Below are 13,943 nucleotides of genomic sequence, written 5' to 3'. Positions count from 1 at the left end.
GGTCTCAAGCACACGGTCTCAAAATGGCTGCCAAGCAGCTCCTCTCCTTCTCCTCTCTCTGGCCGGACTGTTCTGAAAGGCTCTGGAAGTTGGTATATAAAGCTAGTCTGCTAGCTCCGCCCCCTTGTGACTCACAGATGTGACTCACAGAAGCTCCGCCCCTTCAGCAACGAGCACACGGTCTCAAGCACACGGTCTCAAAATGGCTGCCAAGCAGCTCCTCTCCTTCTCCTCTCTCTGGCCGGACTGTTCTGAAAGGCTCTGGAAGTTGGTATATAAAGCTAGTCTGCTAGCTCCGCCCCCTTGTGACTCACAGATGTGACTCACAGAAGCTCCGCCCCTTCAGCACGAGCACACGGTCTCAAGCACACGGTCTCAAAATGGCTGCCAAGCAGCTCCTCTCCTTCTCCTCTCTCTGGCTGGACTGTTCTGGAAGGCTCTGGAAGTTGGTAGATAAAGCTAGTTTGCTAGCTCCGCCCCCTTGTGACTCACAGATGTGACTCACAGAAGCTCCGCCCCTTCAGCACGAGCACACGGTCTCAAGCACACGGTCTCAAAATGGCTGCCAAGCAGCTCCTCTCCTTCCCCTCTCTCTGGCCGGACTGTTCTGGAAGGCTCTGGAAGTTGGTATATAAAGCTAGTCTTAATGTTCACTGGTTTTGTGTCTGTAACAGTGTGCTTCCTTCATACACCACTCATCTTCTGAATTGTAAAGGCTAGCAGGTTGTAAAGAAATTTTTCCCACTCTAAGGGGTGGGCATCTCTCCCAAAACCCACCAGCTGGAGGTTCCCCTGCCCTACTCTTCATCAGAGTCAAATGACATTGGAAACAACAGTTATAACAATTCTGATTTAATCCATAGAGACACTGATGTTGCAGTTTAACATCTGCACTTGCACAAAGTTGTATGTTACTCATCTTATCTTGCCTGTTCTGTTGTCATTTACTTTGTTGTTTTGTCATGTTCTAAATTCTAAATTTTTAAACTGAAGTTTCTATCTAATTAATTCCTGTGTAATTTCATTTACACAAACAAGTTGATGTTAACTGCTGTTCAGTCTTCAACCTATGAACGAGAGACCTCCAAGTCTCCCTATTACCAACAGTCCTTACTAATGTATTGCAAACTCAGGATCATGGCTTTCTTGATTTAGTCTATCTATCTGTGATGGTGTCTTCCTCTTTCCCTTCTTTCTTGCCAAGCCTCATTGTCGTCTTATATGTTCAAAGTATGAGTTTCAGCTTAGTCATCTTGGCTTGTGGGGAGAGTTCAGGCTTGATTTGCTGTAGGATGCCAACAAGACGTATCTTTAAAATGTGTTTTGAGTTCTCTTTCATGGATCTTTACAAGAAGATAGGATTATTTGGTTCCTTTCATTCATTCATATCCCATTTCATGTTGTACTAGACTGCACTTGTTCTTTTCATATTTCTAAATTCCCTGAACAGTGTGCAACTGGGAACACAACACTTGTCCAGTTTAGTATTACATGGGCAAAATCTTGAGCATGCACTGAAAAGATGTCCTAGTGGCAGCCACCATGTTGACAAGGGAAGTCCCACTGCCAAGCTGTGGGCCTCCCAGGGCCCATTAATTGACTATTGGTTGTAGGGTGCAGATGAGCAAAAGATTTTTAAAATATCCAACAAATCTCTCAACCATTTAGCTGGTCAAGAAGAGATGACACAACATGCTCACTACTCATTGGGGCAGTTTGGGAATCATTTCCAAAAAAAGAAAGATCTTTGACAGCTCAGAAACTACAAACACCAGCACAACAGTTGGCTGCACAAACATAGTGGCCCAATGGCATTCCAGATGTGGACCAGAATGCTTTTACGTCAGTGGTTCTTAAAATGCGGTCCTGAAGAAGTTTGTAACTTCAATTCTCGGAATTCCTTAGTATTAGTTGAGACTTCTGAGAGTTACGTAAAAGTTCAAAACATTTAGAGGACCACCTTTTGAGAAACCAGTGCTTTAGCTGACACTTGCTGGCATTAACTAGGATTACACCAGATTATGTGTTGGGGGATATTGCAGAAAAAGAAATCCAATGCCTCCTACTAGAACATCCCCTCCCCCCATACAACCATAGCTGGGGGTATGCAGAGTGCCAAAGCAGTGTCCATCTGCACTTCTGCAGAAAAGAGAAGCCATCCCAGACCTCCAGTGTACACTAGAGCATGCTTGTAGGAGATCTGAGTATGTGACAGCTGTTCTTTTCTCACAGCTTTCCAACTACAGCAAGATGTTGGCCACCTTATCTCCCCTGGTCCCTAATTGGCCATGTGAATGCATCTTGGTACCATCAAGATGTGATACTGGGTAGTGGTGCCCAGTGTTAAATACGCTGGCAAAGTTTCAAACCTCAGTGCACTTAACTGGATCTCAACTACACTGAGCGGCAGACTGCAAGCAAACAGCACATTACTGCAGTTGAGTGGTCCCCAATAATGATCATTATCTGGATGGCACAGGGGAGCAATCCGCATACTCATGGGTTGCTTCCTTCTCTGTCAATTTAAGAGGCAAGAGTCCAAGGATTCTTTTCAGATACAATCATTGACTCCTCCCAATAACATTGTTGGGGCATAGAGAGACAAGCTGTGTCCCTTATGTGCACACGCAGCTTTGATGCACATAGGCAGAACGCCTAGAAGAAAGTCTATGTGAAGAGCGAAGGCTCTGAGCTGCACAGCAGATTTCCTCCCACACACAGGCTGTAGCCTTGAGCTCCCAGCTTGTAGGAATGAATCTCCTGACAGTGAGACTTCACTCAACACAAGGGCTTTTTAATCTTTGTTGCCACGCTATTTACAAAGATCGCACAGAGTATCTGACAGCCGTCTTGGATACTCACAGCTATACAGACTAACAAAGTGCTTTGCCAACCACCGACCACAACCCAACAATGGAGACAGTCACCCTCTCCCTTATATAGGTGGTCTTCTTGGAAGTCATGTGACAGTCATGCCACCAATGAAACCTGGCTGGTTTCATACCCAGTACCTGTTGCATCATAACACTGTGCATGATACACTGCTGGCTGACTTCCCCTACTGTGCATGTTGCATCAGACTTCCCATCATGCACAGCTCACCAAATGCTGACTCATGCACCTACCACTTGAACTGTAGTAACCTCTGCTCCAGTTCCTCCTAGTGGCCACATCCATGTCATTTTCCAGACCAGAGTGCAACATGGTCTTGACAACCATTGCTTTTTTAATTACTGAAAATGAATATACATATTCAAAATGATGTATATGCATCCAAAAAAGATCAAAGTCCACAATCTTCTAAAGATCCCCCTTTCCCCCCATCATGCGCGACAGCAGTAGTGCCATCACACCCAGTTTATGTAATGTTAACATTTATATGCCCATTTAAAACAGCAAACATTTCATGTTCTGCTCCCAAGTTGGAATATGCAGCCCTCCAGAGGCTTCTAGCCATTATAATGCCACCCCCCGTCATAAGTTATAGCCACTTCCCTTGCTGTCCTCACAGTTTCAATGGCTGCAGTTTCTTTGGCTTTTGCCCAATTCTGATTGCTTTCATTAATTTACCAAAGCAATGAGTTCTTCAATATGTCCATTTCAGTGACCCCTCCTGTTATATTCATGCCATTCTTGCAATCATTCAGCATCTGTTTAACTCAAAAACTTTTAAATGTGCCCTTGGTTGTTGCATGGTTTTTTTTAAAAAATCAATCCTTGAAGAACCAAATAAACGTATTTTATACTGATGTTCCAGTCCTAAATATTGGGCTACATGCAGCTGTTAATCTTAAGTGGAGTATACTTACTGAAAACATTTCTGAACAGTAAGTGCCAGTGTGGAGTAGCAGTTTGAGTGCTGGACTAGTACTTTGGAGACCAGTGCTTGAATTCCCACTTGGCCCCGGAAATCCATTGGGTAACCTTAGGTGAGTCACACTCACTTGCCCTCAGGGGAGAGCAAAGGCAACCCCTCACCTGAACAAATCTTGCCAAGAAAACTGATATGTTTGCCATAGGTTGCCATAAGTCAGAAATGATTTGAAGGCATACAAGAGTAACTGAGGCCCAGTACAGACCACCCCTTTCAGGGTGGTCTGTGGGCGCCCATTTTTGATCCAGTGTTGCCATACCAACCAAACCACGCGGCAACGCTACAGGCCAAAAAGGGAGCTGCCTAGAGCAGCTCCTTTTTGGGACATCATATTGGCTGCATCATGCGGTTGGTGTGCACTCCCGAGTCCTACTTTTGCCGTCAACACTAATGCTAATGCTGGAGTCCAGCAAATAGATTCAGACCACTGCTTTATTTTCCATATGACTTCACCCTTAAATATTACTTGCAAATTAAACAGAATTCAACCGCCAAATAGAATTACTTATTATTATTATTATTATTATTAACCTTTATTTATGAAGGTTGTAAATTTACACAGCACTGTGCATACAGTCTTTTTAATTAGACGGTTCCCTGCCCTCGGGCTTACAATCTAAAAAGACATGACACAGAAGGAGAAGGGAGTGGTGGAGGGAAAGGGTCAGAGGTCCAGCAGTTCCTCTCTACCTCCAAGGCCTGGACCAAGGCAGATGGACTGGAGGGAGGGCTTGGCTTCATAATGGATGGTTAATCTTCCAGGGAAAATACATACTCTCAAGTAGGATAATGCATATACAGTACAAAGCAATACAGGAAATGGTTTGATAAACAGGCACCCCAAAAGAACTTAAAAGCTGCATAGCACCACTGATGGATATTTACTTCTGCACTAAAAAAAAAAAAAAGAGGACACCAATTTCCCACAAAAACACATGTAACAACAAAAACCAGTGTTGGCAGCTGGAAGCAGGACAATGGTTGTCGAGGCAAAGATGTGGCATATATTCTATCCACCCCTATCCCTTACTAATGAAGCAATACACAGCTGGAATATACAGTTTTATTTCTTTAATTATATTTAATCATCTATCAATTATTAATCTTGATCCAGCCAACAAAACATTCTTTAAATTCCAGTACAGCGCAATAGCAACAACTCAAGAGAAAATGCAGTAAGATCCATACTACTGCTTTAGGGGGAAACAGGATTAGCATTTTCCAATGCCTTAAAGCTAGCTGTTGACTTAAAAAGAAAATAAAGCTCATCATTTGGGTTTAATACAAGAGAAAAACAGATTGTGGCATTACAGAACTAACAGTACTACTGGAAACATTCCAGATATTCGACTTGGCAACAGGATCATATTAAGGCTACAAAAAGCCAAAGTGGGGCATAAACAGCAAGACTAGATGAGTAAGAAAATTTATTTCCAGGGGCAAGAGAATTTTTAATTTACTCAATAAAGCTGGCAGGGAAGAGGGAAAGCATCACATCGGCCCTTCCTGCACAACTGGTTAGCAAATTCAGTGATGCTAGAAAATATTCTGTGTGCAGCCCTGACAGCTGGATCAGAAAACAGCATGGGTCGGCACAGCACCCATATGTGGATAAAAGCCCCACTCCAGCTAGAACAAGGATGGACAATAAGTCCAGATACTGACCAGGGATGCTGACCAGGGATGATGAGAGTTGTACATCTGGACAGCCACTACTTCCTCATCAATATGCTTTTTGTGCTGTTTCCATCTATGCATGATCTTAATCTAAAGTGTTATATTAAAAGTAATAATTCTTTTGCAATGTGTGACCCTAAGTTTGAAGCAATACATTTCTGACTTCAAACACCTGATGGCTGAACTGCAGGGCTACACACTAAACACCCCTCCCTCCATACTTCTTAGGATCTCTATGTTAATCCTAAAATAAAGAAGTACACCTCCTTGGCAGAACCAGATAGATACTTCAAACAACAGTACAGTATCACACCTTAGGACTACAGGTGTGGGATGGAGTAATATCACACAAGTTATACTCTTGCAATACACATCATCAGCCATACAGAAACAATCTTTCAGCTGTCATCGTGTCAACAAGGTAATGGATGCACCAGGTTCATTTTTTCATATTATACAAACACCAGACTATGAGCCAGTATTTTTCTTTGCAAAAAAAGTAGGCACGATAGCACTGTATCATTATTTAAAGTGAATCACAATTAGTTACCACTCATCTTAAAACCATAATCTGAGAAGCAATTTCATTTTAAGTTTGCATTGCCACAACAGAAAGAATAAGTGAACAAACTGAAGTAACTGGTTGGAATATTTATTTTACATAATAATCCTACAGAGGGAAAGAATGTCACACACACACACAGCCCTCTACTTGGGGTTAGTGATCCAGTGGCCCATCCAGATAAAGCTGGACTATAACTTTGAAGAGTCTGACCAAGGGCCACTTTTCCTAAGGCTGATGGAAGGTTCTAGCTCATGTGTTAAGATATCACAGAGCTTTAGTTAAAGATGATTTTATAATGACTTAGTAGTCCCTGTGCATAAAACTCTTCTTCAACATATCTGTGATTCAAAAGTTTGCATTAGATAAACAGCATTTGCATAAAAAGTTTAATTTTTAAAGGCTTTCAGTATGCTAGGTTAAGTGTCCCATCTTTAGACAGGCACAAATTCTGGACTTCATGCTGGAAAAAAGCACTCATTCAATTCCTTTTGCCTTCAGTTCTTCTCTAACACGCTTCAGGTAATTAGGATCAGGGTAGCCAAAACTACAGGGAAGCAAGGGGGGAGGGAGGGAGAAAAAAAAGAGAGATTGAAACTAAGCATTCATAATTTACCAGTTCTGATGTATAGTAACTTTTTTAATACCATGTACTCAGGTATTATATAAAAAGTTGGAAGAGACTACAAGGGCCATCGAGTTCAACCCCCTGCCATGGAGGAATACACAATGAAAACACTCCTGATAGGTGGCCATCCAGCCTGCTTAAAAACCTACAAAGGAGAAGACTTTAACACACTCTGGGGCAGTTTATTCCACAGTCCAACTACTCTTACAATCAGGAAGTTTTTCGTAATGTTGAGGTGAAATGTCTTTTCCTGTAGCTTGAATCCATTGCTCTGTGTCCTGTTCTCTGAAGCAGCAGAAAACAAGCTTGCTTCATCCTCAATATGGCATCCTTTATATTTAAACAGGGCTATCATATCATCCCTTAACTTACTCTTCTTCAGACTAAACACATCCAACTCCCTAAGCTGCTCTTCAAAGGGCATGCTCTCCAGACCTTTTAAAATTTTGGTTGCCCACTTCTGGACATGTTTCAGCTTGTCAATATCCTTCTTAAATTGAATTGTAGAGGAATATTATAAGGGAATTCCCCTGGTATTATTCCACACCCTTGCTGCTTGTGGACTTCATTTGAATGAGCTGAACCAATTCAGTGAGATGTGTGGAAGGAAGAATTACTTAGTATGGCTCTTTTGATAATTTAAAAAATGAGAGCAGAAAAAGGATGTAGAACCAAATGCCAAAAAAACATGGGTGGGATTAAAACATTAACAAAACAAAACAAACAAAAAACACCTGGTGTATTTTAAACTTTTCCCCCCAACCCTGGTGTGTAGAAAAGAGGGGGAAATACAATAAGAAATCTTTATCAATAATAATTTGTCAGGATGTCTGCTCAATGTGCTTCCCCCCCTAAAATAGTCACCCTTCTGAAATCATTTCTATAAACTCTTAATGAATGAGAGTGGGGATTACCTATAAAACCAAAACTAAAACAAAATTACACTGGGAAGGAATGTTCTTACTGCTCAGGAAACAAAAAAAGAACCACAACTCACTTGTTTGGACCAGCATGTGTGGATGTTTTGTGGTGAATGTCATTCCAGGTGACCACATCATTTAAACCAGAAGTGCGGGACTGGCCCACTGTGAAAATCAATTTTTGGTTAAAGGCCCGTTGAAGCAGACTCAAAATTTCTCTTCCTTCTCTGTTGTCAGGTAGATATGCTATCCGGTGTGCTCCTGAAAATCTTCTTCCTGGATTTGGATGCGCTGCCTAGTTTGTACAGAGTGAAGAAGTTAGCATAGGTAAGGTCTGATACTTTACTAGCAACATATTCAACACAAGACAAAAGTATGAACGATCCCTTGTACATATCTACTCAATCCAGTGTCCTGCTTCTAACAACAGCCAATTAAATGATTTCACAATGATTCCAAAGCAGGGCATGGATGTTACAGTTTGCCAAATGCCTCTCTTCAGAGTTACAGCCCCTCTACTCCATTCCCATTGCCTCCATTCCCTGACCCTGAACAGCTGCTGCCTGCAATCTTACCCATTGAGCATGCTTAGTTACTTTTTGGTGTCCCCCCCCCACCCTGCCACTCCACCATCACCATACCGAGGTAGGGTGAACACTCTGGTATGTAGTCCCAGCTGCAATAAAATCTTGGTTACCCTCTCCATTTATTTATATGAGCAGCTCTCTTCAAACATTTAAATAATTTATTAGCATGGAAGAACTGTAATGTCCAAATAAGAAGGCAACTTTCTTTAGATTTTTAAAAAATATGCGTCTTCCTCTTTTCCTGACATTTTGTCCCCATTTCTAGGCAGTTTTAAAATATATTTGCAGTAACTTATATTGTAAATTATCTTGGGTCTCATACTGAGAAAAAGGTGGGACATATATTAATTTTTTAAAAAAACCTATCCTCTTGTATCCACCTGTCTGATCCTTCCCCACACCCATTTCTCATATAGCACAAACTAAGACACGTGTGTAGGCAGAACAATCTTGCCTATATCCTGGGAGAAGGGAAGTCATGTTATTGTTCTGTACCAAAAGCTACAGTAGTATCATGCCTTCAAATCTCAGAAATGCATAACAGGATAGAAATCTGAGACCTCGAGTCCGATTTATCAGATGTATGAACTGTTATCTTAAATCAGTAGGCTGTGTGTGTGTGTGTGTGTGTGCACGCGCGCACAGAGCAGTGATGAACAATGTTGCAGCCTCTGGGACTTACCACAGGTAACACCATGCCTGAAAATCCCACAAATCAAATAAGCCAGAAATGAAGAACAAAGGTATGTAAAATTGTTACAGCACACATTTGCAGTAAATAGCTCATGGTTATTTAGTATATCAATGCCATTATTGTGATCAACCAAGCCTTTTGAGCGGGTATTATAATGATCCAAGCAAACAGATTTGGGGATCCATGGGGGCTAGGAAAATAGCACAAAACAAAAATGGTGCCACTGCTAAAGTTTAGCCTCATTAAAAACTGTAGGATGACCATGGAAGATCTAAGCATGGACTTCCCATCATCTGAAGTTGAACACTTAAGTTCTATCAGTTTCAGGAAAAGTTAACCACGGATCACTTTGTACCAAACTTCAGCCTCTATGGCTCAAATCCAATTGCAAGTCATAGCTACAATATATACCCTGACACAGTAGGATTTAGGTAAGTGCAGACTTATAATAGCAGCTGATGCCCTGTACAAACCAGCCTGAAAGGCTGGCCTGGGGGTGGAGCCAGGGTGTCACATCCAGATGATGCACACCTGACTTTGCCTCAGGACACCATGACACTGTGCGCCACTCTATATGGAGTCATGGCACTCCTCTAGCACTGCATCCATATGATGCAGTGCCGAAGGAGCACCATATAGCTGCACTGCGGCAACTAGGTGCCCTTTTGAGGGCGCAGAAAGGAGCTTTTTGTGGCTCTTCTTTGCACCCTCAAAAGGATGGATCGGGGCTACAACATGAGGTTGCTGCAGCCCCGATCTGGCTAGGAAAGGAGCAGCGTCCCATTGCCCATTCGGGGAGATCTGTCAAGCCCCTGAGTCAATTAGTATACTTTAGCAGGGGCTAGCAATTGGATTTAGGTCTGCAGATTCTTTATACAGAGTTGGAATTTGAATAAATGGAATAATGAATCAAGAGAAGTTTCCTTCTAGTTTACATTCCTTATTAAACAAGAATTATACGTTTTGATTGGGAAATAATGAGCTATGTGAGGATTACCGATTGTGATGGAATACCATTAAACTCCTGCTCAGACTTACAGTTTGAATGCCATCAGGTATGGTGTAAGTGATGGTGATAGTACCAGACCCCTCATAACCAGGAAGTGACTGTCGACTTTTCAAGATGTCCATTTTCCCTGGTGGCTGGTTCCCTGTCATTGTTCCATAAAATTCATTGCACACAGGGCAAGCTGGCTTGTGTTTCATTGCCTCTTTAATGCAATCTCCGCAAAACTCATGCTTGCATTTGGCCAACACTTGCTTCTGGTGAATTTTATCCATACAGATGGAGCACTTTTCCTCTTGTTTGACTTCCGGTGCTTTCAAATCTGTTTTTTCCTGGGAAAAAGGCAAGAACTTTTTGTGATCAGTGTTTTGATCAAGGGGTGCATCTTTAGAGGCTCCACTGCTGAAAGCAGGATTGGACCACCCTACATTTTCGAGAGACTGTTTCAGAGCAGATTCTAGGAACATCATGATGTGTTTTTCAGTTTTACAGATTTCTTCTGGACAACCATGTATAATCAGTTGATCTCCATTTTTCTTAAACACTGTCCGAGGATTTTCTCTTTGCAGTTGTAGAAAGAAGTCGTTCAGTAATTTTTTTTGAACCTCTGAAAGTTTCAAGGAGATGTTCTTTTCTTTGGGCTCTCCTAAATGCTTCTGATAAATTTTAAAGAAGTTGTAACAAGCTTTTGGAGACTCATCTAAATATGTGGGCTTCTTGGGCTTGAAACAGATGTTCAGTTTTTCACTCTTGAGACTGGGTTTTACCTCTATTACAGTTTCAAACTTTTGGTTTATATTCTCGATATCTTTAGCCAATATTGGCTTGAGAAATTCAAATGTATCAGCATCAACTTCAAAGCCAGGCTCTGGGGAATAAGCTTTTGGGGTTTTAGCCAAGTCCTTTACTTCCTCTATAAAGCTCTTAGCAGCTGAAATCTCCCTTGCAGGGCCACGGAGAATTAATGCATTTCCATCTGTTTTAACAAGGACACTTTTATACCGGGTGCTTAACAATTCTTGAGCCTTTTCTAAGTGGAGGTCCTCTGTGAAAGGAATCTTTTCCTGTTTGACAACTGATGCTATCCTCTGAAAAACAGTGACAAATTTTTGCTGAGCTTTCTCAATGGAGCTTGGAGCCCCAAGAGAAACAAACCCTACAGAAGTCAAGCCTCTTCCACAATCCTTCCAAGTCAGCTTGACATCAAATTTCTGCTCTAATTCTTCAACTTCTTCCTTACAAGCCTGAGTAAAATATTCAAAGATAGCTGAAGGCACTTCCATATTGGACATGCATTCTATATCATCCTTGCTTTCTTCTTTCAGATTTTCCACATCCAATCGACTCCTTCCTTTTGGATACAAAAATGTACTGTGCTGCTGATGAGAGTTTCCAAGGAGCTTCTCAAAGTGAGAGTGCAACCTTTGAATATCACCATAATCTCCTGACACCTTTTCTATGCCAAGATGGCTTGAACACACATCTACTTTTAAGGTCGGGCACACCACAGTCACCTGACTCCTCTCCTCTTTTGTGAGCAAGTCTGTATTCAAAGTGGCAGATACGCTCAGAAAAATCTGAGAAGGAAAAGAAGAAATGAAATGAAATGAAGCAACTTAAAGCATGGGTGCCATCTGCTAATAAAGCTCTTGGATCAAATCATGAACTCACAAGGAAGTGTTGGGTATGTTGTTGTCTCTCAGATTTAGCCTGCATGCAGATACATATAAGAACACCTCATAAAAGAACAAATGCATTAGTCCCCTTTACAAGAGAAAGTTTTTAGCTACAGACATAAAGGCTGGGGGTGAAAGGATGGTCAATAGCACACAAAATTGGTGTGAGATCTTTCCCCACACACACACTTTCAATTTTTCCAATGGAAAATAAAATTCTGTGAACCACAGAAGATATTTCCACATAAATATTTTCTCTTGTGAAATTGATCACGTGCTTTCCAAGACAAAGTTTCACTCATTCAGAATCACAGGAACTGTGCATTAGAAATATGTCTATGTAAGCCAGTCTTTAGAAATAGAGTAGAATGATTCATGTACAGTCATGTACAGATAAATCTCCTTTATCTGAGATGCTTAGGACCAGAAGTGTTTTGGATTTTTTTATTTATTTGCATAATGATATCTCCTAGCCTAAACAAAAAAGATAATTTATGTTTTATGTTCACGTTGTAACATAACCTCAAGATATTTTTCTACATAATCTTGGTGTCACTATCTCAGCCACTCAGGTGGACAATTTTGGATTTTAGAATATTTCAGATTTTGGATTTCCGGATAAGAGAACTCAACCTATATAACCCTCAAATCCAAAATGCATTTCTGAACCAAGGACTTACCTTCATAAGGGAAGACATAAAGGAGAGACCTTCATTGCTTGTAAGTATAATACCCTATTGGAAAGAAAAAACTATCTAGGGGTAATGAGAGGGTGGGTTAGCATCTTTATTGATTGCTAATGGAGTTTAAATTTTACTTTCTGAACTTTGTCTCCCAGAACCCACAAACAAAAGGAAAGGCCTATGCCTGCATGGATATCCCCCCATACCATCTTGACAAGATGTGGGCCTGTGACTCTAACAATGTCATTTTTAGTTTTTTGTGGGTTTTTCGGGCTACGTGGCCATGTTCTAGCAGAGTTTCTTCTTGATGTTTCGCCAGCATCTGTGGCTGGCAACTTCAGAGAAGAAACTCTGCTAGAACATAGCCACATAGCCCGAAAAACCCACAAAAAACTATGGATTCCAGCCATGAAAGCCTTCGACTTTAAATTGTCATTTTTTTTTCTCCTATATGATTTTTAACATCCTTGCCTGATGAAGAAGTCAATGGAGCTTCAAAAGCTTGCAACATGTATTTTGGGCATTTTGGTTGCACATGTATTTTGCGTGGCCAAATAAAGGTATTGCTGTTTAGTGGATCTGGGATGTTACTGTACTTTACCCTATTGAAGAGTTCAATATTTTCAGGGATGAGTTCAACTCTAGTCAGACAGTGACTTTATTAGACTTTTTCTATTCAACTAACACACTTCATTTTGTTTACTACAAAATTTGTGGTCTGCTTTCATTCTTCCCTCCATTTCTCAAATAGCTCAAACTATGGGGCCATTCAGATTACTTTTTACCCCAGATCAGGAATCGAATCTTGCATGTTAAGTTCAAATTCACCCCAAATCTCCCACAAGCGAATCAGAGGATTGCACAACTATTTCGGGTTCGGCAAATATGAATTTGCCCCCGATCATGATCGGGGCAAGTTCATGGGAGGGATTTAAGTCAGAGGGAGGGCAGTGGGCAGGGCATTCCCTCCCCTTCATCGGGGCGGAGGAGGAGGAGGAGGAGGAAGGAGCCAGAGGAAGGATGAAAAAAAGGGCAATTGGGGTGACAGGATGCAAAGGACAATTGAGGTGACTGACGGGGGATGCAAAGGGCAGTGAGAGGGAGGGCAGAGGGGGGAACTGGAGAAAGTGATGGAGGATGAGGATGAAAGAGCCGGGGGGGGGGGGAGAAGGGAGCCATGGAAGGCAATCTGTAACAGAACAGGAGGAGGAGAAGGAAGGATCAGGATGAAGGGTCAATTCAGGGCAGGGCAGAGGGAGGGCACAGGACAGAGCTCGCACCAGGCAGCGTTCTCTCTTTTTAAATTTTTTTATTATTTTTGACAAACTATGCGCATGTTTTTTGCAATAGGTAGATAGATATACAGATAGAATGTGCCTGCCTGCCTGTTCACTTTCCCTTTCATTTCCTTGCTTCCAGCAAAGGAAATGCTGCAAAGGGCACTTTGCAGGAGGCTTTTTTCCTTTGCGAATGCTACAATGCGAATGTTACCACATTTCTCTTTCCAATTTGGCAAATTGATATAGAATGCTTTTGCTACTGTCTGTAAGGAATTCAGGGGTAGCCTAGGAAAAGCAAAGAATGCATGGCATCCTTTTCTGGCATTCCAAGCTGAGGAATTTATTATTATTATTAT

The 13,943-nt window shown here is 41.6% G+C and overlaps 1 protein-coding gene across 2 annotated transcripts in view; it reads right to left on the bottom strand.

Annotated features, from left to right (window-relative positions):
* Positions 1–4,812: 4,812 nt before the first annotated feature.
* Positions 4,813–13,943, bottom strand: part of DTX3L (deltex E3 ubiquitin ligase 3L) — a 17,252-nt gene continuing 8,121 nt past the window's right edge. For both annotated transcript variants that reach the window (XM_042445559.1, XM_042445560.1), the window contains exons 3-5: positions 9,981–11,525; positions 7,739–7,956; positions 4,813–6,660 (exon numbers count right to left, since the gene is read on the bottom strand). In XM_042445559.1, the coding sequence (XP_042301493.1) occupies positions 6,591–6,660; positions 7,739–7,956; positions 9,981–11,525 (1,833 nt within the window). In that variant the 3' untranslated portion in view covers positions 4,813–6,590. The remainder of the gene's footprint in view (positions 6,661–7,738; positions 7,957–9,980; positions 11,526–13,943) is intronic.

The sequence above is a fragment of the Sceloporus undulatus genome, chromosome 1 (genome assembly GCF_019175285.1).
Source record: "Sceloporus undulatus isolate JIND9_A2432 ecotype Alabama chromosome 1, SceUnd_v1.1, whole genome shotgun sequence".
NCBI lineage: Eukaryota > Metazoa > Chordata > Lepidosauria > Squamata > Phrynosomatidae > Sceloporus > Sceloporus undulatus.
This window is presented reverse-complemented; position numbering and strand designations above follow the sequence as displayed.